Below are 22,845 nucleotides of genomic sequence, written 5' to 3'. Positions count from 1 at the left end.
GGATCTCGTCCCGAGATCTAGGACTGAAAGAACGCCGGGTACTCAGAACGGAGGTGATCCTCGCGTTCCCAGGTAGCTTCACGGGCGGAATGGTGTGACCACTTGACTTTGAGGAATTTGATTGACTTGTTGCGAGTCTTGCGTTCAGTCTCTTCAAGAATAGAAACTGGGTGCTCACGGTAAGAGAGATCTTCTTGGAGCTCAATGTCCTCGAAGTTGACGGTGCGGTCAGGAGTCTTGAAGCACTTTCGGAGCTGAGAGACATGGAACACGTCATGAACATTTGCAAAGTTTGAAGGAAGCTCGAGTTGATAGGCGAGGTCGCCTCTCTTGCTGGCAATCTTGAAAGGTCCCACGTATCTGGGGGCAAGCTTCCCTTTGATACCGAAGCGACGAGTACCTTTCATAGGAGAGACGCGGAGGTAAACATGATCTCCGATCTCGAAAGCCAAATCACGGTGCTTACTATCATAGTAGCTCTTCTGGCGGGATTGGACTGCTTTGAGGTTATCTCGAATGACTTTGCACATTTCCTCCGCCTCTGTGATTAAGTCATTACCCAAAAGCTGACGTTCACCGGTTTCAGACCAGTTGAGAGGGGTACGACACTTCCTGCCATACAGAATTTCGAAAGGGGCCTTGCCCGAACTTGCTTGAAAACTGTTGTTGTAGGAGAATTCAGCATAAGGAAGACAATCCTCCCACTTCATGCCGAAGGAAAACACACAAGCCCTGAGCATATCTTCAAGAATCTGGTTGACACGCTCAACTTGACCGCTAGTAGGATGGAAAGCTGTGCTGAAGCGGATATTGGTGCCCATGGCCTTCTGAAAAGAATCCCAAAACTTGGAGGTAAAGATGCTGCCACGGTCTGAAGAGATCACTTGTGGGATACCGTGCAGAGAGACAATTCGAGAGGTATAGGGTTCCGCCAATTGAGCTGCAATGATTGACTCTTTGATAGGTAGAAAATGAGCCACTTTAGTGAGTTTGTCGATGACAACGAATATAGCATCATTGCCACGCTTGGACTTTGGAAACCCAGTCACAAAGTCCATTTCGATGTGGTCAAACTTCCATTCTGGAATGGCAAGAGGTTGGAGGAGACCCGCTGGCCTTTGGTGTTCTGCCTTCACTCTTCTGCAGACATCACACTCATTCACGAATTGAGCAATCTCGCGCTTCATTCGAGTCCACCAATAAGCCTGCTTGAGGTCCTGATACATCTTCGTGCTCCCAGGGTGGATGGAGAGGAGAGAATTGTGAGCCTCATTCATGATCACTTTATGGAGGTCACCTTTGGGCACGACAATACGATTCTCGAAGAAGAGAGTATCCTTGTCATCAAGGCGGTAGCACTTGTACTTGGTGGCAATCCCAATCTTCACCTTTTTCACCATAGCATCAAGAAGCTGGGCTTGGCAAATCTGGTCTTCCAAGGTAGGAGAGACTTGAAGGTTGGCGAGGAAACCTTGAGGAACAACTTGCAGGTTAAGTTTGCGGAAAGCTTCACAAAGCTCGGGTTGATAAGGCTTGAGAATCAGACTGTTGCAATAAGCCTTTCTGCTCAATGCGTCAGCAATCACATTGGCCTTGCCTGGAGTATACTCGATACTCGGATTATACTCTTGAATCATTTTGACCCATCGAGTTTGCCTGAGGTTGAGATTAGGCTGAGTGAAGATGTACTTGAGACTCTTGTGGTCAGTGAAAATGTCCACTTTTCTTCCCAATAAGAGATGTCTCCAAGTCAAAAGAGCATGCACAACTGCCGCCAACTTGAGATCATGAGTGGGGTAGTTCTTCTCATTGGGCTTCAACTGGCGAGAGGTATAAGCAACAATTTTCTTCTCTTGGATCAACACTGCGCCAAGACCTTGGAGAGAGGCATCACAAAAGACCTCGTACGGCTTGGATTCATCAGGCGGAGTCAGAACTGGAGCAGTGATCAATTTCTCTTTCAAAGTGTTGAAAGCAATGTCACACTCCGGAGACCAAACGTACTTGACGTGCTTCTGGAGAAGATTTGAGAGAGGCTTCGCGATCTTAGAAAAGTTTTCAACGAATCTTCGGCAATAACTTGCGAGACCGAGGAAGCTACGGAGTTGCTTCACGTTCTGAGGAGGTTCCCAATTCACAATTGCAGACACCTTCTCAGGATTCACCGCAATGCCCTTGGCAGAGATGATATGACCAAGATAAAGAACCTCATCGAGCCAAAATTCACACTTGGAGAACTTGGCGTAGAACTTGTGTTCTCTGAGCTTATCGAGCACCAAACGCAAGTGCTTGGCATGATCTTCCTTGTTCTTCGAGAAAACCAGAATGTCGTCGAGATAGACCAAAACGAAGTCATTGGTGTAGGCGTTGAAGATGAAGTTCATCATGCGAGAGAAAGTCGGAGGAGCGTTGACAAGGCCAAAAGAGATGACAGTGTATTCATATGAACCATAGCTTGTCCTAAAAGCCGTCTTGGGAATATCTTGCTCACGGATTCGAATCTGATGATAACCCATACGGAGATCAAGCTTGGAGAATACTTGGGCACCTTGATTGCGCTCTTGAAGAATTTGCATGATCAACTGTGTGTTTGCATTGGTTGCGGCCATCACAGCTTGCCATGCCTCCGGAGGAGGTGGAGGTGGTGGCGGATCAGGATTCGGAGTAGTGCGCGTTGGAGGAGCCATCCTGAAGAGGTTGACATCCATTAGCACATTGATAGACAAATATTGAAGCTGAATCCAACGGAATGAAAATTGCAACATATAGTCTTCACATCCGAACAAAATGAACGAATGCATTCCTCTTGAAATGGTCACATATCCATAAATTGAGAAGCCACTTAGAATTTAGGTAGAGAAATAAATCAACAAGGTACGAATCAAGAACGAATAATCGGTAAGAAATCCCAATCTCAAACCAATATCCGTGGAAGAAGAACTAGAGCTACTAGAATTCCCACCTATGAAACTCCCGAACCTTTCCGGTTATGCAATCAGGTGTTGGGGATACAGGGGAAGCATAATGTCTCACCCAAATCTAGCAAATCCTACATCCAACTGTATCCATCCTTCAACACATAACCGAGAAAAACTTCGGAAACCATCTACCTCAACCTTCGAAAAGCATCCGTTATACAAGTTATGGCGATACTCCCGAACTCCCGCCCCAGTACTGGGTGGCGTCGAGGTTATCTCACCAACGAACTGCATAAAAGAGATTTTCGATGTCGGCGTACTAGACTCGGGTATTCCAGAACTGCAACGATAAAATTATGACGACAACACCTCAAAGCTCAACTCCCCGGGACACTTCCACAAAACCCCTAACAGGAGGCACCAAGACAATGTTCTCGTCATAAAACCATCGGAACGATTCCAAGATACCCGCGTGATCCTAAAAAATTTGTTAGTGAAATTTGAGAAGAGAAGAGTCAAAACTCTACGTCAGGATGCCTTACCAGAGCGATGAGGAGACTGGGAAGTAAAAAGAATTCCTAAATTCTCCGATATATAATTCCTAAATGACTCAAAACATTTTTCTAGACACAACTCGGCTGCTAAAAACGATCAAGCAATGGGGCTCCTAAGGTCGGGGAAGGCTCTGATTACCAACTTGTAACACCCTCGATGCGACTATATCTCCCACGTGTCGAGGCACGACTTAGAGGCATAATCGCATTGAAGGCATATGTCACAAGTTAGGCAATCTTCACAACATCCCATGTAATATAGATAATAAAAGGGGAGATAACATAGTTGGCTTACACTCGCCACGTCAATCAAGTACATAAATAACATTACATCATCCAAACACTCATGGCCCGACTATGGCGCCAAAATAAAAGATAACCCAACATGCGACATGGTCCCGATCACCCCCAACTGGGCACCACTACTGATCATCATGAAAGGAAACATGGTATCGTTGAGAGTCCTCGTCGAACTCCCACTTGAGCTCAAGCGCGTCACCTGGAGAGGAATCATCAGGCCCTGCATCTGGTGTAATAGTAATCTGTGAGCCACAGGGACTCAGCAATCTCGCACCCTCGCGATCAAGACTATTTAAGCTTATAGGTAAGGCAAGGTAAATATGTGGAGCTGCAGCAAGCAACTAGCATATATGATGGCTAACCTGTTCGCAAAAGAGAGCGAGAAGAGGAGGCAAAGCGCGAACGCATAACCTAGAGGGCAAATCCTGCGGCAAACATTACTCCAACACCGTGTCCACTTCCCGGACTCCGCCGAGAAGAGGCCATCACGGTAACACACTCAGTTGATTCATTTTAATTAAGTTAAGGTTCAAGTTATCTACAACCAGACATTAACAAATTCCCATATGTCCATAACCGTGGGCACGGCTTTCGAAAGTTCAAATCCCTGCAGGGGATTCCCAACTTAGCCCATGACAAGCTCTCACGGTCAACGAAGGAATAGACCTCCTCCCGAGACTTTCCGATCAGACTCGGTATCTCGGTTCTTCAAGACACTTCGACAGGTTAAAACTAATCCAGCAACACCGCCCGAATGTGCCGACAAATCCCGATAGGAGCTGCACGTATCTCGTTCTCAGGGCACAATCGGATAAGCAATCCGTACAACTAAAACCAGCCCTCGAGTTTCCCCGAGGTGGCGCTGCAAGGGGCTCTAGATTGGACCAACACTCGGAGGAGCACTGGCCCGGGGGGGTTTAAATAAGATGACCCTCGGGCTCCGGAAACCCAAGGGAAAAAGAGGCTAGGTGGAAAATGGTAAAACCAAGGTTGGGCATTGCTGGAAAAGCTTTAATCAAGGCGAACTATCAAGGGGTTCCCATTATAACCCAACCGCGTAAGGAACGCAAAAATCCGGGAACATAACACCGATATGACGGAAACTAGGGCGGCAAGAGTGGAACAAAACACTAGGCGAGAGGCCGAGCCTTCCACCCTTTACCAAGTATATAGATGCATTAAGATAACAAGATAATATAATGATATCTGAACAAGTAAATAAATGTTCCAACAAGGAACGGTCTCCAATCTTCACCTGCAACTAGCAATGCTATAAGAGGGGCTGAGCAAAGCGGTAACATAGCCAAACAACGGTTTGCTAGGACATGGTGGGTTAGAGGTTTGACATGGCAATTTGGGAGGCTTGAAAGCAAGTGGTAGGCATCGTAGCATTGGCATAGCAAAAGAGCGAGCATCTAGCAAAGCAAAGATGGTAGTGATTTTCGAGGGTATGATCATCTTGCCTGCAAAGTGGTCAGAGTTGACTGGATCCTCGAAAGCAAACTCAACGGGCTCCTCATTACCGAACTCGTCTCCCGGCTCTACCCAAACAAGACAAATAAGCAACAAGGACACAATCAACCACGTGCAAGGATCAAACAATAGGATGCAAGGATGGTATGCTATGCGGGATGCGATGCGGGATGCATATGCAAGATTTGACAAGGGATGCATGAACCTGGCCTCAAATTGGAAATCCAAGTGTGCCACTGGAAAGATGAGATGAAATCGCTTGAAAACGATATAAAGAATGCCGGAATCGGAGTTACGGTTTGGAAATGGCAAGCAATTCAAATGTGACACCGGTCTGCGATTTACAGCAAGTAGCCAACTAAATGCGACAAGATGAACATGCTACAGCACTCAAACATGGCAACAAAATACATGGCAGGGATGCATTCATGATGCTTAACAAAAGTACATGGGTTGCACCTCTGGAAAGATGGCAAAACCCTTAACAAAACATATGTAGAGCTCATGAGCATATCATGCACACAATAATCATGGCAAAAATGACAAATATCTAAATGGAGCAGCAGATCTGACAATTATCTCATGTAGCATTCTTCTAACAGCATTTCGGGCATCAAGATGAACTCAAATGAAAATGATGCAATGGAATGAAATGATGTACTCTCTGAGACGAACATTTTGATATGCTATATGTCCAAATCGGAGCTACGGATGCAAAGTTACGGCACGATGAAATATGCAAAAAAATATGCAGAAAAGGGACATAGGCGGAATCGACCTAGGGTTTACTGTAGCTGGATCTGGATCTCGCCTGCGCGCGGATCGAGGATCGCCGGGGAGGGCGCCGGGAAGAAGGCCGGCGAGGTTGGGGCGCCGGATCCGACCCGTAGAGGCGGCGGGAAGGTGCGGCTGCGGCGGAGGAGGAGGTCGGCGGCGGGGCGGTCGGCCGGCGACGATGGATGCGGCGGCCGGTGCGGGTGACGTTCGGCGGCGGAGCAGCGGCGTGGCGGCGGCCGGCAATGGCGGCGCGGCGGCCGGCCAGGAGAAGAGGCGCCGATCGCGGGGAAGATGGGAGGCGGCGCGGTCGGGCGCCTCGGCCCGAGTCGGGCGGCGGGAGGGCCGGCCACGGGCCTAACGGGCCCGCGCGGTCGGCGGCGATGTGGGGACCGGCCCAGGGACAGGTTTAGCGTGGAGATTGGCTGAGGGGGAGTGGGGCGGACACGTCCGGCCGTCCGGATTTCGTCCGGCGGCGGCGGGTGGAGTTTTTCTAGGGTTTCGTCCGTGATTCGAATGGGGGGTCTTTAAATAGGCATAGAGGGAGTTAGGAGAGTCCAAATGAGGTGCGGTTTTCGGCCACGCGGTCGTGATCGAACGCTCTAGATGATGGAGAGGGTTTTGGTGGGTTTTGGGCCAAAATGGAGGGGTGTTGGGCTGCAACACACACGAGGCCTTTTCGGTCCCTCGGTTAACCGTTGGAGTATCAAACGAAGTCCAAATGATACGAAACTTGACATGCGGTCTACCGGTAGTAAACTAAAGTCGCTTGGCAAGTCTCGGTCCAATCCGGAAATGTTTAATCCCCACACACGAAAGAAAGGTAGAAATGACCACCGGAGAAGAACGAAGCGCCGGAATGCAAAACGGACAACGGGGAAAATGCTCGAATGCAAGAGATGAACACGTATGCAAATGCAATGCACATGATGACATGATATGAGATGCATGACAACGACAACAACACACGGAGACAAAAACCCGAACCCGAGAAAATAAAATAACTTAAAGCCGGAAACGGCAAGAGTTTGAGTACAAATTGGGAAAGTTACATCCGGGGTGTTACACTCCCCCCCCAAGACGCAATAGCGGGACCCCAAACATCTGAATGTATTAATTCAAGAGGTACAGTAGTGACATGATAAGACGTGGAATACGGTAGCTGATGACTCTTAGCACGCTGACATGCATCACACACTAATGGTGAAGTATTTGAACTAGAGCAGGGAAGATCATGACTCCGAACAATGGAGGTGACCACATTATTTGTAGGGTGACCTAGATGTTGATGCCATTGCGACGACGAAACACGGACACTGGATGAAGCATGGCGAGATGACGAAGCACGAGTAAAGGGAATCGGATAGACCCCCCCTCGACTGCTACCTTGAAGAATGACGCGCTTGGTTGCTTTGTCCTTAACAAAGAAAAAACGACGGTGAAATTCAACAAACACGTCATTATCACAAACAAGGCGATAGAGAGAAAGAAGATGCTCTCTGATGTGTGGAACATGAAGGATGTTGCGCAGTTTGAGAGATGAACCGGGTAAACGGGAATGACCAATGTGTGAAATAGACAAATCTGCACCATTGGCCACCTGAACCTGGTCCTTGCCATCATAGCGCTCATGAACCTGGAGGCATTCAAGATCACTCGTCAGGTGATCCGTAGCTCCGGTGTCCAGCACCCAAGGATAGTCGACGGTGTTGGTGGAGGCCGAGTTGGCGGAGCGAGAGTTGTGGTCCTGGTCATAACGCTTGCGGCAATCATCGGCCTCATGCCCCCAGTTTTTGCAAATTTGACACCGGGGGCGCCAGCGGTTGTTGCGACGGCCACCACCACCGTTGTTGCCGCCGTTACCCCCGCCACCTTGCCGACCATTGCCGGCGTAGGAGGAGTTGCGGTCGCGGCCACCGTTGGGGCCACCGTTGCCGCCTTGACGGCCTTGCTCGGGCTGGCCGTTGCCATCGGCCGGGCGACCCCCACCCTGGGAGGGGTAGGGCTCCGAGTAGGGAGTGCGTCCACCATGTCCGGAAGGGCCAGAGCGAGTCACGGCGTTAGCCGAGGAAGTCCACCCCTCCACCGCACTCTGCTGTGCCTGCAGCGCCTCGAAGGATAGAACCAATGAGTAAAAGCTGGAGTAGGGCATGGGTGTGTTACTCACACCCAAGGAGGCGGCGATGGAGTTGTAGGCGGAGCCAAGGCCGGTGAGGATGTGATCGATAAGCTCATCATCGCGGATCGGGGAGCCGGCGGCGGCCATAATGTCGGCAAGCGCCTTCATCTTGTGCATGTATTCCGCGGTGGAGAGATCGTCCTTCCTCAGCGACTGAAGTTGCCCCGGATGTGACGGACGTTGGCGCGGCTCTGGGCGCCGAACATGGCGGCGACGGCTGTCCACACCGCATGCGCCGACTCATAGCCAATGAGTTGGCATGCAATATCCTCATCCATGGAGGTGAGAAGGAGCCCCTTGATGCGCTGATCTTGAACCCACCATTGGTGGTACTCCGGGTTGTCGACGGCGGTAGCAGCGTCGCCGGTGCCGACAACGAGTGTTTTGGCCGGTGCCGCCTTGGTGCCATCGAGGTGTCCGTGGAGGTTGGTACCGGCAAGGACAGTGCTGGTGATGCCTCCCCAAAGCATGAAGTTGTGACGACCGAGGCGGACGGAGATCGTCGGGACGGTGAGCGCGGCAGGAATCGTGGCGACGGGGGACGAGACGAGGGCGCCGGCAGTTTGGCCGGTGGAGAGGGCGGAAGACGACATCGCTGCGGCGGCGTGGAGAAGAACGTCACGCGGCGGCGGCTGAGGCAAGATGCGGCGGTGGCGCGGAAGATGACACGCGCGGGAGCAGCGATCGGAAGCGGCGCAGCGTACAGGCAAAGCTAGCTAGCTAGCTAGCAAGCAGCTGGATGGATTCCTCTGGCTGGATTAATCTCGTACGTGAAGCAGCAAGCGGAAGCGGCGGCTACGCGGAGAGAGGATCGGGCGGCGGCGCGAGGGACCTGCGGCGGCGGTCTGACCTAGCTGATACCAAGTTGAAAGACTGGGTTTAGGGTTTTGTGTGGGTGGCTAACATCCAGCCTCACGTCTTAATATATAGATGATCAGAATACAATTACATACATATACAAATACGTGTACATGTACAATATGCTAGACCCTATTTTACACCTTAGACTCTAGAGGCGCATGTGGTACTTTGCATTTCCATTAAGTTGTTTTGCAGGTCGTCTACTACAGAATTTGTTTAAAGTATCCTAATGATAGGATTTGTTGATCGGTGTGGGCAAACTCTGAGTTTGTTACTATTTGTTCAAGTTCATCTATCTTGATCAGATGAGTTTGTTTTCAGGAAAGAAGGACAACACAGAAAGCAAGACTTTGGCAGATGTTCTAGTTCGTTTAGATAGACACCGCACAAAATGAAAAGTGTGCCAAGATACCAGTCGATGTATCACTGGGTACTATATTTCTCTTAGCTCATGCTTCTATGTTGATCCATCATTGATCTGTATGTCATCCATTCACATGTTTAGGAGTTTGTTTTCTTTTTTACATACTCAATCCATGCAGTTCATGATTTGAAAGAGCAATCTTGTGCACCTTTTGCCAATTACCACTAGTATATACTGTCGCGGTGCTGCCTGATATCAGCCTGTCATTGGTTAAGTTCCAGCTCATGTTTTATTGGCACTAGTAATATGTTTGGCATGCGCGCTAGGTAAAAAGAATCACATTTCGGCGTGTCTATGCCGAGTGTTGTCATTTATTGTTTTGTCACACACATGCTGAAATATTTAATCATGGCAGATGTTTCTGTAGAATGCTAACTGAACTTGTTCTTCCAGGCATAAGAGTCTTGTGGCAGCACCATAAAGTGCTGCTGGAAACTATCTATGTCTTTTAGCATGGACCTTTCATCCAGGAGAATTAGTGTTTCCTGAACTATGTTTCATTATCTAAAGGAGTGCTTCTGAATAGTTCTGATCTAGCAGGCATGCTTAACATATCAAGTGCATAACTTCTGAAGAATGCCTAGCCTTCCACCGAAATTTCCAATAACCGTCATCTTTTCTTTTTCCTGAAATATTGTAACCGATTGATCAAATCTTGAAACTGAAACTTGCTATTTCATATGCTCTGTATCTCTCCTGAAAATCAAAATGATAGCTCCCTATTCACTTCATTTTAAAAGGGACATGTGTTCTTAATCCATTTCTGTTTACTCTGATTTTTTTTCTCTTCTTTTTGATCTGCCACTTGTTCTGTTTATATGTTTATATGTTTATATTCAAATGTATCTAATGTTTATTTATTTTTTATTTTCAGGTTTCTTAAGACTAACAATCAAGTAGTAGCTGAGGGTGGCAGTTTGCGGGGCACTCATTTTGCAGGAAATCTGGAGGGGTCTGTATAGGACACATCTAGATGTGATATAGTTATGTCACATCTAAGCTGATGTCCACTCTATTTGTGGTCTTTTTTTGTCCTATTTTTTTTGTTTCTTGTTGCTGCATTATATATTTGCGGGAGCTTAGATGTGATATCCTTAAAAAATATCTAGATGTGAATTAGATAAACTGAATCTGAAGAAGTTAGGGTGTTTTCAGTGTTTGCTCATGAACTTGTTTTGCGGAAAATCTTGGAGTGGGTTCGAACTTTAAGTTCATACTAGGAGTTAACTTCTCTAGATACAGATGCACTGAACTGAACTGCGCATGAGTAACGAATCTAGCCAGCAATCCTTTATTTTACATTTTTATATTGTACTGCGTACAACATTTGTACTGGTTCTTGTAATTTTGAAGCTGGCAATTTTCTATTAACTGTAGCGAGTGTACCAGTGAGCTACTGTATGAGTCGCCGAACATGTACTGCGAGCGGCCCACGCTCCGTCGGCTTTGCCTTTGTAGCATGGATGTCGCAGGTTAGTTTCATTGCCAGCCAGCCCAACGGCAACATCTGCCCATGGCGCCAGGGAGACACTTTAGACCTGCAGCTGGTGCCGCCGTAGCTGTGCAGTCAGCTCCGAGTCATCACATTCTTGTCAACCGTGCTCAATACCAACCATGTCTTCCACTTGAAAACTTTGATCACTTCCCGAGAGGCATGAAAGATTGTTCCACTAGTTTTTTTTTTTTTTTGAGTTTCATTGTTCTAACCATCTTCTAAGTCGGATGTATTTAGAAGATGCCGGCATACATGCACATACACTACTAACCTTTTTTTGAATTGGTTGTACTTAGACAGATGCCCACATACACACACATACAATATACTCCCTCCTTTTCTAAATATAAGTTTTTCTAAAGATTTCAATATAAATTACATACGGATGTATATAGACGTAATTTAGAGTGTAGATTCACTAATTTTGCTCCGTATGTAGTCCATATTGGTCAATCTCTAAAAAGACTTATATTTAGGAATGGAGGGAGTACATAGGATGTTCTAACTTTTTTCTGAATGGATGTACACAGACATATTTTTTACATAGTACAATTACAGATGCTCATACACATGCACATACACTCATTTTTATAAAGATATGCACACACACACCAATGCCAAGTCTAGGACAACCTTGATGGGCTAGTTCCACCATAAGGAAGCTAACCATTTGAGTTATGCTCAGTTCGCGCATATGGACACATTTTAGTGTGTTTGTTCACTCCATTCAGTTCGTATGTAGTTTATATTGAAATACTTAAAACATCTTATATTTATGAACAGAGAGAGTAATTAGTAACGTGATTTGAACTAGATAAACCAACTATGAAAACAGCCATGGTCCAAGTTAAAGTTAGGAGCGGTGCAGCTACCATGGTGCCTGAAATAGTGGGAGAGCCTCGTGGGGAAGGGGACGCCCATGGCGGGCCGGGGCCATGCATGCACCAACGAACTCTACCTAGCATTCGCCATTCCCCGTCCCCACCCTTCTTCTTCCCCTCTCCATTTCACCCTCCCCGCAAGGCCGTCTCCCTGGTACGTACGTAGGTAATTCACCTGTCGATCCGTGTAAATCCGGTTCTTGTTATCTCTTCTCCGTCGATCCAGGAAACTAATTGCTGGCGATGGCCGGCGGTGGTTGATCGTTCAGGACAGTGGTGGTGCAGCGGCGCTCGCTCGCCCGGCCGGCCGCCGTCCCCGCTAGCTAGCTAGCCGGTGTGATCGATCCACGAAATAAGGCGACGACGACCGACACCCCCGCCGCCCCATGTCCGCGACGCCCGACGCGGCGGCGGATGGCGCCGCCTCGACCCCGACCTCGCGGGCGCCCGGCATGGCGTCGTCGGCGTCGCTCCGGCACCGCGCCATGAGCGCCTCCTCCAAGATGCTCCGCAGCTCGCTGAGCCGGCGGTCGGGGCGGCAGCGCAGCAGCAAGGTGATGTCGGTGGCCATCGAGGACGTGCGCGACGCCAAGGAGGCGGCCTCCGTGGACGCGTTCCGGCAGACGCTGGTCCTGGAGGAGCTCCTCCCGGCGCGCCACGACGACTACCACATGATGCTCCGCTTCCTCAAGGCCCGCAAGTTCGAGATCGACAAGAGCAAGCAGATGTGGTCCGACATGCTCAACTGGCGCAAGGAGTTCGGCACCGACACCATCATGGAAGTACGTAGCGTAGCGTGCTCCATTAGATCCCCATCCATCACGTCTTCTCCGGAAAATTAATGGGAGATGAATGCAACTATTAATTCGAGGTACGCACGCACGCAGGATTTCCAATTCGAGGAGGTGGAGCAGGTGCTGGAGCACTACCCGCAGGGGCACCACGGCGTGGACAAGGACGGCCGGCCGATCTACATCGAGAAGCTGGGCGCCATTGACACCACCAAGCTGCTGCAGGTCACCAGCATGGACCGCTACGTGAGGTACCACGTGAGGGAGTTCGAGAGGGCCTTCGCCCTCAAGTTCCCGGCCTGCTCCATCTCCGCCAAGCGCCACGTCGACCAGAGCACCACCATCCTCGACGTCTCCGGCGTGGTAACTAATTAACTGCTCATCATCCATGCCTAGCTAGTTTCTTCAGCATTTTCATAGAGCTAGCAGCCACACTGGAGAAAAAGTTGATGTGACACTGTTGGGCATGTCGCAGGGCTACAAGAACTTCAACAAGGCTGCGAGGGATCTCATCGGCCAGCTCCAGAAAATCGACGGGGATAACTTCCCTGAGGTATACCATATATATATGATACGATATGCCGATGCGTGTATACTGCTCCATTGACGGCCCATGCTTCGGTATTGATTCTCTTTCAGAAATCTTAATGCTAACCGGCACAGACAATTTCATGTAAACCTGAGAATTAAACCCAATTTTATCGTGTACTCCCTCTGTAAACAAATATAAGAGCGTTTAGATCACTATTTTAGTGATCTAAACGCTCTTATATTTGATTATGGAGGGAGTACTTTTTATCTGTCTACAATTTGGTCAGCCTGTTTTGTTAGCAGATTTGTGCGCTCCCGGAAAAATAAAAATCAATGTTGTCAACTAGAAGTACTTGACGGAAAATTCTCTAGACAAGGGAATTCCGGGAAAAAAAATTATTGATTTACATGTTTGCCAAATATCTCTTCTTGGAAGGAAATGATGCTCGGCTGATGATTTTAACTGACGATGCAGACCCTGTGCCGGATGTTCATCATCAACGCCGGTCAGGGATTCAGGCTCCTGTGGAACACCGTCAAGTCCTTCCTTGACCCCAAGACCACAGCCAAGATCCATGTAACCCATCTGTTTTCACTTCATGTACTTTATCAGTCAGTCATCAGCTAATCTATATACTTGATCAAGATTTATAATCCCTTTTGTTCACGGTTCATGCCTCGGGGTTTAGGTTCTCGGCAACAAGTACCAGAGCAAGTTGCTGGAAGTCATTGATCCCAGGTTTGTCCTAGAAGTTCCCCTTTTTATACAGCAACTCTAAAAGGATTTTGCAAGTTGGCAGCACTGACAATTCAAATGAGATTGCTTTGCATTAGTATCAGCAGCATGCTGAAGTTGAACTCACTTTTTTTTGTTCTTGTTCTGCGGGGTTCGACAGCGAATTGCCCGAATTCTTTGGGGGCACTTGTGTATGCGAGGGCGGAGGTTGCATGCGCTCCGACAAAGGACCGTGGAAGGACCCTGAAATCATAAAGGTTAATAATGGTTATTTTCCAACAATCGGAGTTCATACACGATGCGTGGGAATGAATATTTGCTAGTGCACACTTGCCAGTGAAAGTAGTAGTGATGCTACATTGCTACTACAGCTGAACCCACTCCTGAGCAGTACCATGAACATTTTGTGGTTTGATTCTTCAGATGGTGCAATGTGGCTTGGGGAGGTGCGGGATGAACAACTCGGACCCTGCCAGCGCCGAGGAGAAGACGATCACCGAGGACGACGCTGCGCCGGCTGTAAAGGTTGCCACGAGCTTTCCTACTCATATATGCAGGTTTTACCTAGCCTTTTTTTCCCGACATATCGCTCGCATCTCTGACGAACATCGCCTTTGCAGAAGCAAGAGTCGATGCGCCGTGACGGCGTCGACTCTCCTAAGGTGGCGCACGACAAGGTCGAACACCCGCCGCATATGGCTCCCCTCCATGAGGTGCCAAATGAAGAGGCCAAGGTGAAGGAATGTGTCTAACACCTAGCATTTGTCGGATTTGCTACAGTAGCGAGCCAGACAACATTGTTGGTCCCTTCCATGGTAGTAGTGCTAACTTGAATGTATGTAGCCTAATTCTGTTGCATCTCTGACCCAGGATTCGCAGGCTGCTCCTTCCGGTAACGAGGGGGGCTCCGCGCCCTACGACGAGCTCTTCCCCATGGCGGACAAGGGCATGGATTTCAACTGGAACGGCGAGATGAGCGCGGAGAAGCTCGCCATCGCGAGAGGTCAGCTCGGCCTTTGCACCCTTCAACCAAACAAACACTCCATGAAAAAGCAGATAGAGCTAATGGAATGAGGCGTTGGTTTGCGTGTGGTTCTGAACGAAGAGTGGGAATGTGTTTGGCATGGTGGCAGATATGTACGCGTCGCTGCCGGACGCGTACAAGCACGGCGACGCCGGGGACCGGCAGGTGGTGACGGGGTTCATGGCGTTCGTGATGGGGGTGGTGGCCATGTTCCGGGTGGGCAAGATCGCGCCGAAGCGCGCCATGGACGCGGCCATGGGCATCGCCACCATGGAGGCCATGGCCAAGAACCGCAAGCTCCTGCAGGCCCAGGGGCAGGGAGGGGGCGGCGGGGGCCCGGTCATGGTGGCGGGGGTGTCGACGGCGCAGTACGAGGCGCTGGCCAAGCGGGTGGGCGACCTGGAGGAGAAGGTGGCCGCCCTCGGGTCGCGGCCCACCGAGATGCCCGCCGACAAGGCGGAGCAGCTCGCCGCCGCCGCCACCCGGCTCGACGCCCTCGAGGCCGAGCTCGAGGCCACCAAGAAGGTAAGCTGACACAACACATGACATTGATTCAGGCAAGCACTCCTGTCTAGCCTTGTCTCCGTTAATGGTGGATCCATGTAACATTGCAGCTTCTGGAGACGTCGAAAGGGCAGCAGGAGGAGGTGCTGGCGTACATCGAGAAGAAGAAGAAAAAGAAGGGGATGGTAATGCCGGCACTCTCGCTCACTCGCTACTGTCAGCTTGAGCTTGTGGTAGCACCCATCTTATAAGCTGATTTCATTAAAGTTTTGTCTCCAACAGCAGAACCCGTTCCGTTGGTGAAGAAAAGAGCGCTGGCGAACGACGACCGGCGACCGCAGGCAGGGGGGAAGGGGGAGCAAAGCAAGAAAGGGAGAAGGATGCAGCAAAAAGGATGCATACATACATACATACATACAATCTGGAATGCCGAGGCTGAATTGTGTGTGGTACTGCCACATTAGGCCACAGGATTTTGTATTTTTGTTTTATCTTGGGAGCAGAGATCAAACTGTTTCATGTGAAATTAGCAGCAGCACTCCAAGCAAGCAGGTCCTAGCTATGCCGATCGCGTCTTGTCGAAACATATTTTGTGTGTGTAGAAGAATTGTACTGTATGTGTTTTGTCTTTATAAAGACTCTGCTCAGTTTTGCGCTTCTGAAGAATGATGTGTAACTGAAACGTGATGACACAAAATTGGTGATGCCTTGCAACAATCTGCCTGCAGCTGGACAAGGGTAGGAGGATTGTGGCACAATCTGCCAATAGCTGGACAATATGCTTGGTCTTGTTTCACCTGGTTAATTGCATCCCATGAAACTACAGATAGTTCAGCTAGCCTAGAGCTGCGTATTGTCAGGCTTGTGATGGTGATGGCACGGATAAACTGGAGTAAACAAATTGCAGAAACAGAATTCTGCCTGCAATCCTGTACTTATAAGGCAGGCAGGCTGAAATGGGCAGGATTCAGCGCAAAAACACATTTTATTTATGTCAGGATTTTCTGTCCATTTACAAACCCATATGTCTGTCCTTTTCACATTTGTCAGGAAAACGAACGGATCAACCGTTTACATCATCTCAAACGCCATCTCCGGCATCTCAGAGAAAAGAAAACTGGAACCAAAGGGGGCTCTCTCTCTCTCTCTCCTTGTGTCCTAGTAGCAAGACATCGGCTTCTTCTTCTTTTTCTGCAACAGGAAGGTAGACATGACACATGAGAAACAGATCACGAGATGAAAAACAGTGAAAAGACTGATTGCGTTATGCATTACAAACCTGGGCCTTGGCAATTGTCTTCCTGTCCACATAAGCAAGTAGTTCCTCTTGCCTGATAAGAGCCTCGTGCAGGGCCTAGAAGAATTTTGAGAACACACAGGGTAAGCGACTGGCCAGTGAACTTCTTAATTAAACTAACCAAATGTCTGCATGACCAGTTGTGATTTCTAATGAAACAGTGAGCAACAAGCTATGGAATTACCTTCTTTGTTACAATGAGTTCGGCTTCCAGTGCATCCACGCGGCGGACAGCGGCATTAAGCAGCTCTTCTTTCTCGCAAGGCATTTCAGAAGGTTTTGCTTCAAGCGCATGAACCTTCGCTTCAAGCTCTGCCAGCCTTTGCAAGACTAACGAGAACAGGTCAGATTCAGCAAACCCAGGACCTGGTGACGGGGGGCGGAACTCCTCTTTTGGAATGCAGTCTTGATATACTGCAGAACTTTGTTCGTCTGACTCGTTTTTATCTGGCAATCTCTTTGTCGCAACATCTTTAACTGACCGAAGCAGCGTTACAATAGCAATCACAAAAGCCATCAGAGCTGGAATAATCTGATCCAAAGACCTGTTGGATGCCTTTGTGGTGGTAGCCAAAGAAGAGTCTACATTCAAGAAATAGCAAAAATATCAGGTTTTGGCAGTATCGGAAAACAGCCTTCAGATCCTGCAATAAAGTGACAAACAGATACCTTTGGGCGGGACAGGCGCCTTCCGAGGCAGTTCTCTCTTCCATGTTGCATCCACTGCTTTGTCAACAACAGGAACATCATATTCAGGCATACGGGTAGAAAAGCTAGTGGCCCTGATCATCTTGACCTGAAAGGCGAAAAGGCAAGTTCAAACCAGTGTAACACAATCCATATGCGTAACAGAGAAACAAGGAGAAGGGGCTTGTAAATTCTTTTTTTAACATGTGGAAATTTAAAAACAGCTAGCCAGGAAATTAGGATAGCAACAAAGTGAGTAGTGATTGGGTTTAGTTGTTTAGAACCTACTACTTTTTTTGTCTACCTAACAGGTTGTTTGATGGAGACAGGCAGTTCCAATTTTTTGTTTGCTATATGAAATGTAGTCATTATACAAATAGTTAAGATCAACCACCGCATACTGGTGGTTTGGAGCACAAGTAGTGCCATCAAATTTCAGTTCAGCTACCCTGATGAGTAGGCTGATTGACAATTGTATTTGAGTGATAGATCAATTGGCTGGTTCTTTGTTCGTAAGCAACTGCATCATAGCACAATGTAATCTAAACTACTGACCTCTTCACGAACTGGGGTCAACTTAGGATGGGAGATGTAACTTCTTAGAGCTTTGGGGGAAGTTACATCTTCCGCTTCAGATCCAGACTCCGCAGTTGATGTATCACTTCCACGTACCTGGCATTCCATGTTAAAACAAATTATATTCCCGCATATAGATCACTCAAGCATAGAACAATACAAATTGATTGTGAGACATACCATTTGGTACTTAGACTTGGGATAAGAAATAATAGTTTCCGTCCCATTGGAAACAGTTACAATCTGCCGAGCACACTGAGCCTCGCCATTAAGGACTTTCTGGTATCAGCGTATAATTAGCACATTAAAAGGGGAGATAATAAAGGAAAGTGACTAGTAATAGATACATGATTACCAGGAACCTAATAGGCCATACCTTCAGTATGTTTGCATCCTTCCATGGCCCTTTTTCAGCTTTGAGGCACCCTCCATATTCGGGACAGGTACAAGTGCCACCAAGAAATTCTGGCAATTCACTGATCAATTATCACAAATGAAAAATAATTAGAACAGAGTATTCATTAAAACAAGTCAAAGTATTACAAGAACAATACACTGAACGCAACTTACCTAGCATCAATTATTTCAAGTAGCTTACTTTGACACTTGTTCCCAAGTACCTGACGAAACACAATAGTACCTAGTAAATCAAGTGACTTCAGCATAAAAAAAGCAAGGTGTGGTCCGTGCAAATGCTTACATGTATCTTGGAAGTGGTTTTTGGGTCAAGGAAAGATTTCACGGTGCTCCATAGCATCCGAAAGCCCGGGCCAGCATTGACTATAAACATTTGGTGTAAAGTCTGCAACATAGAACAGAAAATGGTGGATATTTAACTCAGTAAATCACAATAAAACATGTGAATGCCGAACTATGCTTATCACAAGAGTAGGGTGGAAGTCCAGACCTCAGGGTAGTTATCGTTGTCAACTTTCTGCAGTCGCATAATTAATTCGCGTGCAGTTTTGCTGAAATTTTTCAAACCCTGCAAAGCAAGTACCGAGTTAGAACTAGTTAGTTGCCAGGCTTGTGAGAAAATGGACAAGTTGTGCAGACTAAGTCTTCGGAAACATACCACACCCTGAACATCCAGAATTGTTGTGCTCGAATTGATGTGTCTTTTAGCCGCAAGAGAGCATGCTGGAAATTTGATCAAGAAGCTCCTCTCAAATTCCTTCACATGGTACCTTACATATCTGTCCATAGTTGTCACATTCATAAGCTTGTTAGGGTCGACCTTTCCAAGCCTTTCGATATAAACAGGTCTCCCCTCTTTGTCAACGCCATGATAACCATGAGGATAGTATTCCAGAACAGTGTCCAACTCAGTGTAATCAAAATCCTACAGAGAAATGTGGCTCCAGCTGTTATTTATAGTCAAACAAAACAGAACTGTATTAGAACTTTAATTTCAGCTAGCTGACCTCAACAATTGTATCAGTACCATATTCCTTCCTCCATTGAAGCATGTCAGTCCACATTTGCTTTGCTTTCTCAATGTCAAATTTCCTTGCCTTTAAGAATCTAAACACAAAACATTTTAAATTAGCTTATAGACACCAGTGTGAGATAATATAGCAAACAAAGAAGAAACATGACAAGCTCATGTAACAGGGGTGCCATGATAAACAGGATTATACCTCAGCAGCATATGATAGTCATCATGCCTTGAAGGCAACAATTCGTCCAAAATTAGCGCCTGTCTAAATGCTTCTACCTCTTCCAGTTCCCCTAGATCACGCACATCTTCAATAGACACAGAGAGAACCCGACTGCCACTCTTCCTCCTGTTCTTTTTCTTTAAGGAATGCCTAAGCTTACTCGATGCATCTATAGCTTTCTTCTTCAAAGAGCCCATTCTTGTCTTCTTTTCATCTTCAGAGATTTCAAAATCTGATCTCCTCTCATATGATCTCCTGTCATCGTGACTTGAACAACCTTCAAAACCTGAGACTGAGACATCAAAAAGGTAAATAAGCCACCGGTCATGCCAAGTTCTCCAAATTGCAGCACTAATTTACTTTGATGCAACAATGACTGCTTGGCAGAAAGTAGCCACATTAAATTATACTACTCATCATACTTATGAGCATAGGTTTGTGACATTGGGTTTATCAAATGTTCTAAGCCCACCCTAGCATTAGAATTAGTAAACAAAGATCAATGTCATGACAAATTTTGAACAACATAAGCTTTGGCAATATCTTTGTTCTGAACAATGAACCCAGCTTACAAGCTAAGGTTCAAACAAGATAATTCAATGTTTATAACGTTACGTGGACAGATGATAACAGCTACAATTAGCATAAACACCGGCAGCTCAACTTCTTGCTAAGTTTCAGAAACAATGATAATAGCATCAAATGAACGGAATCATTAGCCATCTCCTTAATAACTTGATGGTGTGATATTTTGAGACGATGTTAGCGAAAAGGTCCAACCCCACAGGATAGATACATGTGCTCTTGATTACAAGGTCTAAGTCCGGTCCTCCACCAAATGAAACCAAACTACATTGGCATGCGCTTTATGCATTAAATTTTCTGGTGTTCTTGTCTACCAGATTATTGGTCACGAATTAGGTGACAGGTCAGGGCACCTTCTCCTCATAGCAGAAGGATTCCATCCCTTCTAGCCTAACAAGCTACTTGCCTCGAGGCGAAAGTTACACAAGGATGTGGTAAGAAGTTTAAAGCGCCCACAAAAATCCAACCTAGCCTGGATGTTCCTGGCATAGGGAACTACGCCTGCAGCCAACAATGACCACAGCAGGCAGCAGCACCTGCGATGAGGCCAAATGGACGAGGTATTGAACAGGTCACCACCTCGCAGCCACCAAACCCATCCTACGACCCGGCGCGTACATACGGCTCCAAACACGAGACGGCGGCGAAAAAACAACTATTCTAAGTCGGAACCCGGGGAACCCGCAGCCAGCCGCCTGGGCGGCGCGGCTAGTCCAATCCTCCAAGGAAGGGACAGAGCTCACGCCGCGGATCACGGTAGCCTCGCGGGCACGGCGAGGCAACCCAATGCGGGCGGCAATCGAACCAGCGCCGCGATAAATCCAGGAGTAAGAAGTTAACGGGGGCGGGCTCACCTGGGCGCGCGAGGCGATCGAGGTGGCCCGACATGGGCGCCGGATCCTCCGCTCCTCCTCCGGGGGCCAAACCTCCGAATCCTGAAACGGAAACCGCATTCCAGTCAGAAACCCTAGCGAAACAACCGCCCGCCCGCCGCGGGCGAGCCGAGCCGGATCCCCTCGTCCCGTTCCCGGCGGGGGATCTCGCCTCCGGGCCACCTCGCCTCGCCTCACCTGAGAAACGCCGGGGGTCGGGGAGCTCGCCGGCGATCGGGGCGGGCCGCGTGGTCCGAGGCGGGAATCCGAGGGATTTTTTTCCGCCTGGGGAGTGGCGCTGCGTGGGGGAGGCGGGACTGCGGGGGAGGGGATGGGTGGGAAGTGGGTGGGGAGTGGTGGTGGTGAAGGGAGCAGGGGAATAGAGAGGGGAAGGAGGAGGGGAAAGAGACGACGATGGTGTGGAGAGAGAGCGAGAGAGAGAGAAAGGCGCTGGGGGAAGTGTCCTCGCCGATTCCTCCCGGAATTCGGTGGCTCCTTTTTTCCTTTATCTTTGCTGTGTTCCGGGCCCGTTTCGCGTTTGGGCCCCTAGGGTTTGTGGGAATCGTGTCGCGAGTCCCCCACTCCCGGCGGCTGATCTTTTCTCCGTTGCACGGCGCCGACGCCGGTGCTCCAGAGTATCTCTCCTCCGTTCGGATTCATTAGTCCCGTAGTATTTTTAGGTTCAAATTCAATCATGCACTTAGCTAGTAAAATGCTAATGCATAACACAAAAACTTATATTGTTAGATTCGTATTTGAACGTAATTTCCAATGATATTTTTTTTGTTACTTACAGCTTATATTTTATTAGTTACGGTCAAGATCAAAGTATGACCCAAAATACGAGTGGGACTAATAATCAGGGCGGGGTAGTATACTTGTACAACGGCAGACAGGGTCAATGCCATGTGTGCGTTTGTTTATACAAGTAGCAGTGCTACTAGTATCCGGCTTCGCAAATTTGACTTTCAAATTGATCCGGAGCCTGATCGTGCTCCTTCAAAAGTCAAACTATGGTCCTATGTACGGTGTCGGACATAGTCAATGGCATGATGTATGTACTAGTATACGACTAGTTTTTGGCTTTGCAACTTTGACTTTCGAGTTAATTTCGAGTCACTCGTGCTCCTTGAAAATGACGTAGTCAACGTATAGTATACCACGTATAGCGCATGAGTGTTGGTAATAATGAAATAAGGTGCTCATTCCGTTGGGTTTTTATAGCCTCGCTTGGCGAGTTTATTGATGTGTCATGGAGTACTTGAAAAAATGAAGCCTTGAAAACCATGTTGCATGTGGGATAAGCAACTTGAATTTTATCAGAACAAAGTAGCGCGTGGTCGGTTTGATCTCCGAGACAAGGCATGGCGTCTAAAAAACGATGGGCGTGTTGTTCGGTCCATGGAAATAACGTGCTTAAGTGGGTTTTTTGTGAGGATTATATAATTTTCTGTTTGCATTTGATAGATTTATGTCAATCTTGATATTGGACAGTGCCCGATGTCAACATCAAGTAGTGTCGTTTTTTAGATGTCGATACTATGAATGTCTGATGAAAGTTATTTCATTGTAAATGTCTAACATAGCACGCTTTTCACCCAAAAAATAATCTTAGAGGCATAGGTTTTAAAACCGGACTTCTTTTAAGCCCGGTAGACCATTTGAGCAATTGAACGAGAAAAAATTGTTGAACCGGTTGTTTTTTTAGGAAAAACTGATGAA

At 47.8% G+C, this 22,845-nt stretch overlaps 3 protein-coding genes across 7 annotated transcripts; 1 reads left to right on the top strand and 2 right to left on the bottom strand.

The window, feature by feature from the left end:
• Window positions 1-8,344: 8,344 nt before the first annotated feature.
• LOC147964020 (uncharacterized) lies at window positions 8,345-8,791 on the bottom strand. Its single transcript, XM_087529795.1, has one exon. The coding sequence runs from the start codon at window positions 8,789-8,791 to the stop codon at window positions 8,345-8,347; it is 447 nt and encodes a 148-aa protein (XP_087385921.1).
• A 3,085-nt stretch (window positions 8,792-11,876) lies between these two features.
• LOC125512333 (phosphatidylinositol/phosphatidylcholine transfer protein SFH12-like) lies at window positions 11,877-16,267 on the top strand. 5 transcript variants are annotated; one of them, XM_087526650.1, is made up of 13 exons: window positions 11,877-12,013; window positions 12,129-12,641; window positions 12,747-13,013; window positions 13,126-13,203; window positions 13,657-13,758; window positions 13,871-13,920; window positions 14,078-14,174; window positions 14,341-14,442; window positions 14,538-14,651; window positions 14,788-14,920; window positions 15,051-15,466; window positions 15,556-15,630; window positions 15,713-16,267. In XM_087526650.1, exons 2-13 carry the CDS (start codon window positions 12,246-12,248, stop codon window positions 15,746-15,748), a joined length of 1,866 nt encoding a protein of 621 aa, XP_087382776.1. In that variant the 5' UTR covers window positions 11,877-12,013; window positions 12,129-12,245; the 3' UTR covers window positions 15,749-16,267. The 5 variants fall into 5 exon arrangements, with proteins under 5 accessions (XP_087382776.1, XP_087382777.1, XP_048533382.2 ...); XM_087526651.1 differs by having other exon boundaries at window positions 11,883-12,025; window positions 15,731-16,267; XM_048677425.2 differs by having other exon boundaries at window positions 11,883-12,025; window positions 15,728-16,267.
• A 144-nt stretch (window positions 16,268-16,411) lies between these two features.
• On the bottom strand, window positions 16,412-21,600 carry LOC125512332 (phosphatidylinositol/phosphatidylcholine transfer protein SFH6). Its single transcript, XM_048677424.2, has 15 exons — window positions 21,322-21,600; window positions 21,106-21,186; window positions 19,646-19,958; window positions 19,430-19,529; window positions 19,081-19,347; window positions 18,913-18,990; window positions 18,706-18,807; window positions 18,576-18,625; window positions 18,382-18,481; window positions 18,186-18,284; window positions 17,985-18,101; window positions 17,412-17,538; window positions 16,927-17,324; window positions 16,725-16,799; window positions 16,412-16,636 (listed from the first exon to the last, which is right to left on the bottom strand). The coding sequence occupies exons 2-15, from the start codon at window positions 21,137-21,139 to the stop codon at window positions 16,604-16,606; spliced, it is 1,893 nt and encodes a 630-aa protein (XP_048533381.2). The 5' UTR covers window positions 21,140-21,186; window positions 21,322-21,600; the 3' UTR covers window positions 16,412-16,603.
• Between the last annotated feature and the right edge of the window lie 1,245 nt (window positions 21,601-22,845).

Source organism: Triticum urartu, chromosome 6A, assembly GCF_056163025.1.
Source record: "Triticum urartu cultivar PI428250 chromosome 6A, HENAU_Tu73, whole genome shotgun sequence".
Lineage (NCBI taxonomy): Eukaryota > Viridiplantae > Streptophyta > Magnoliopsida > Poales > Poaceae > Triticum > Triticum urartu.
Note: the sequence above shows the minus strand (reverse complement) of the source record. Positions and strands in the feature narration are given on the sequence as shown.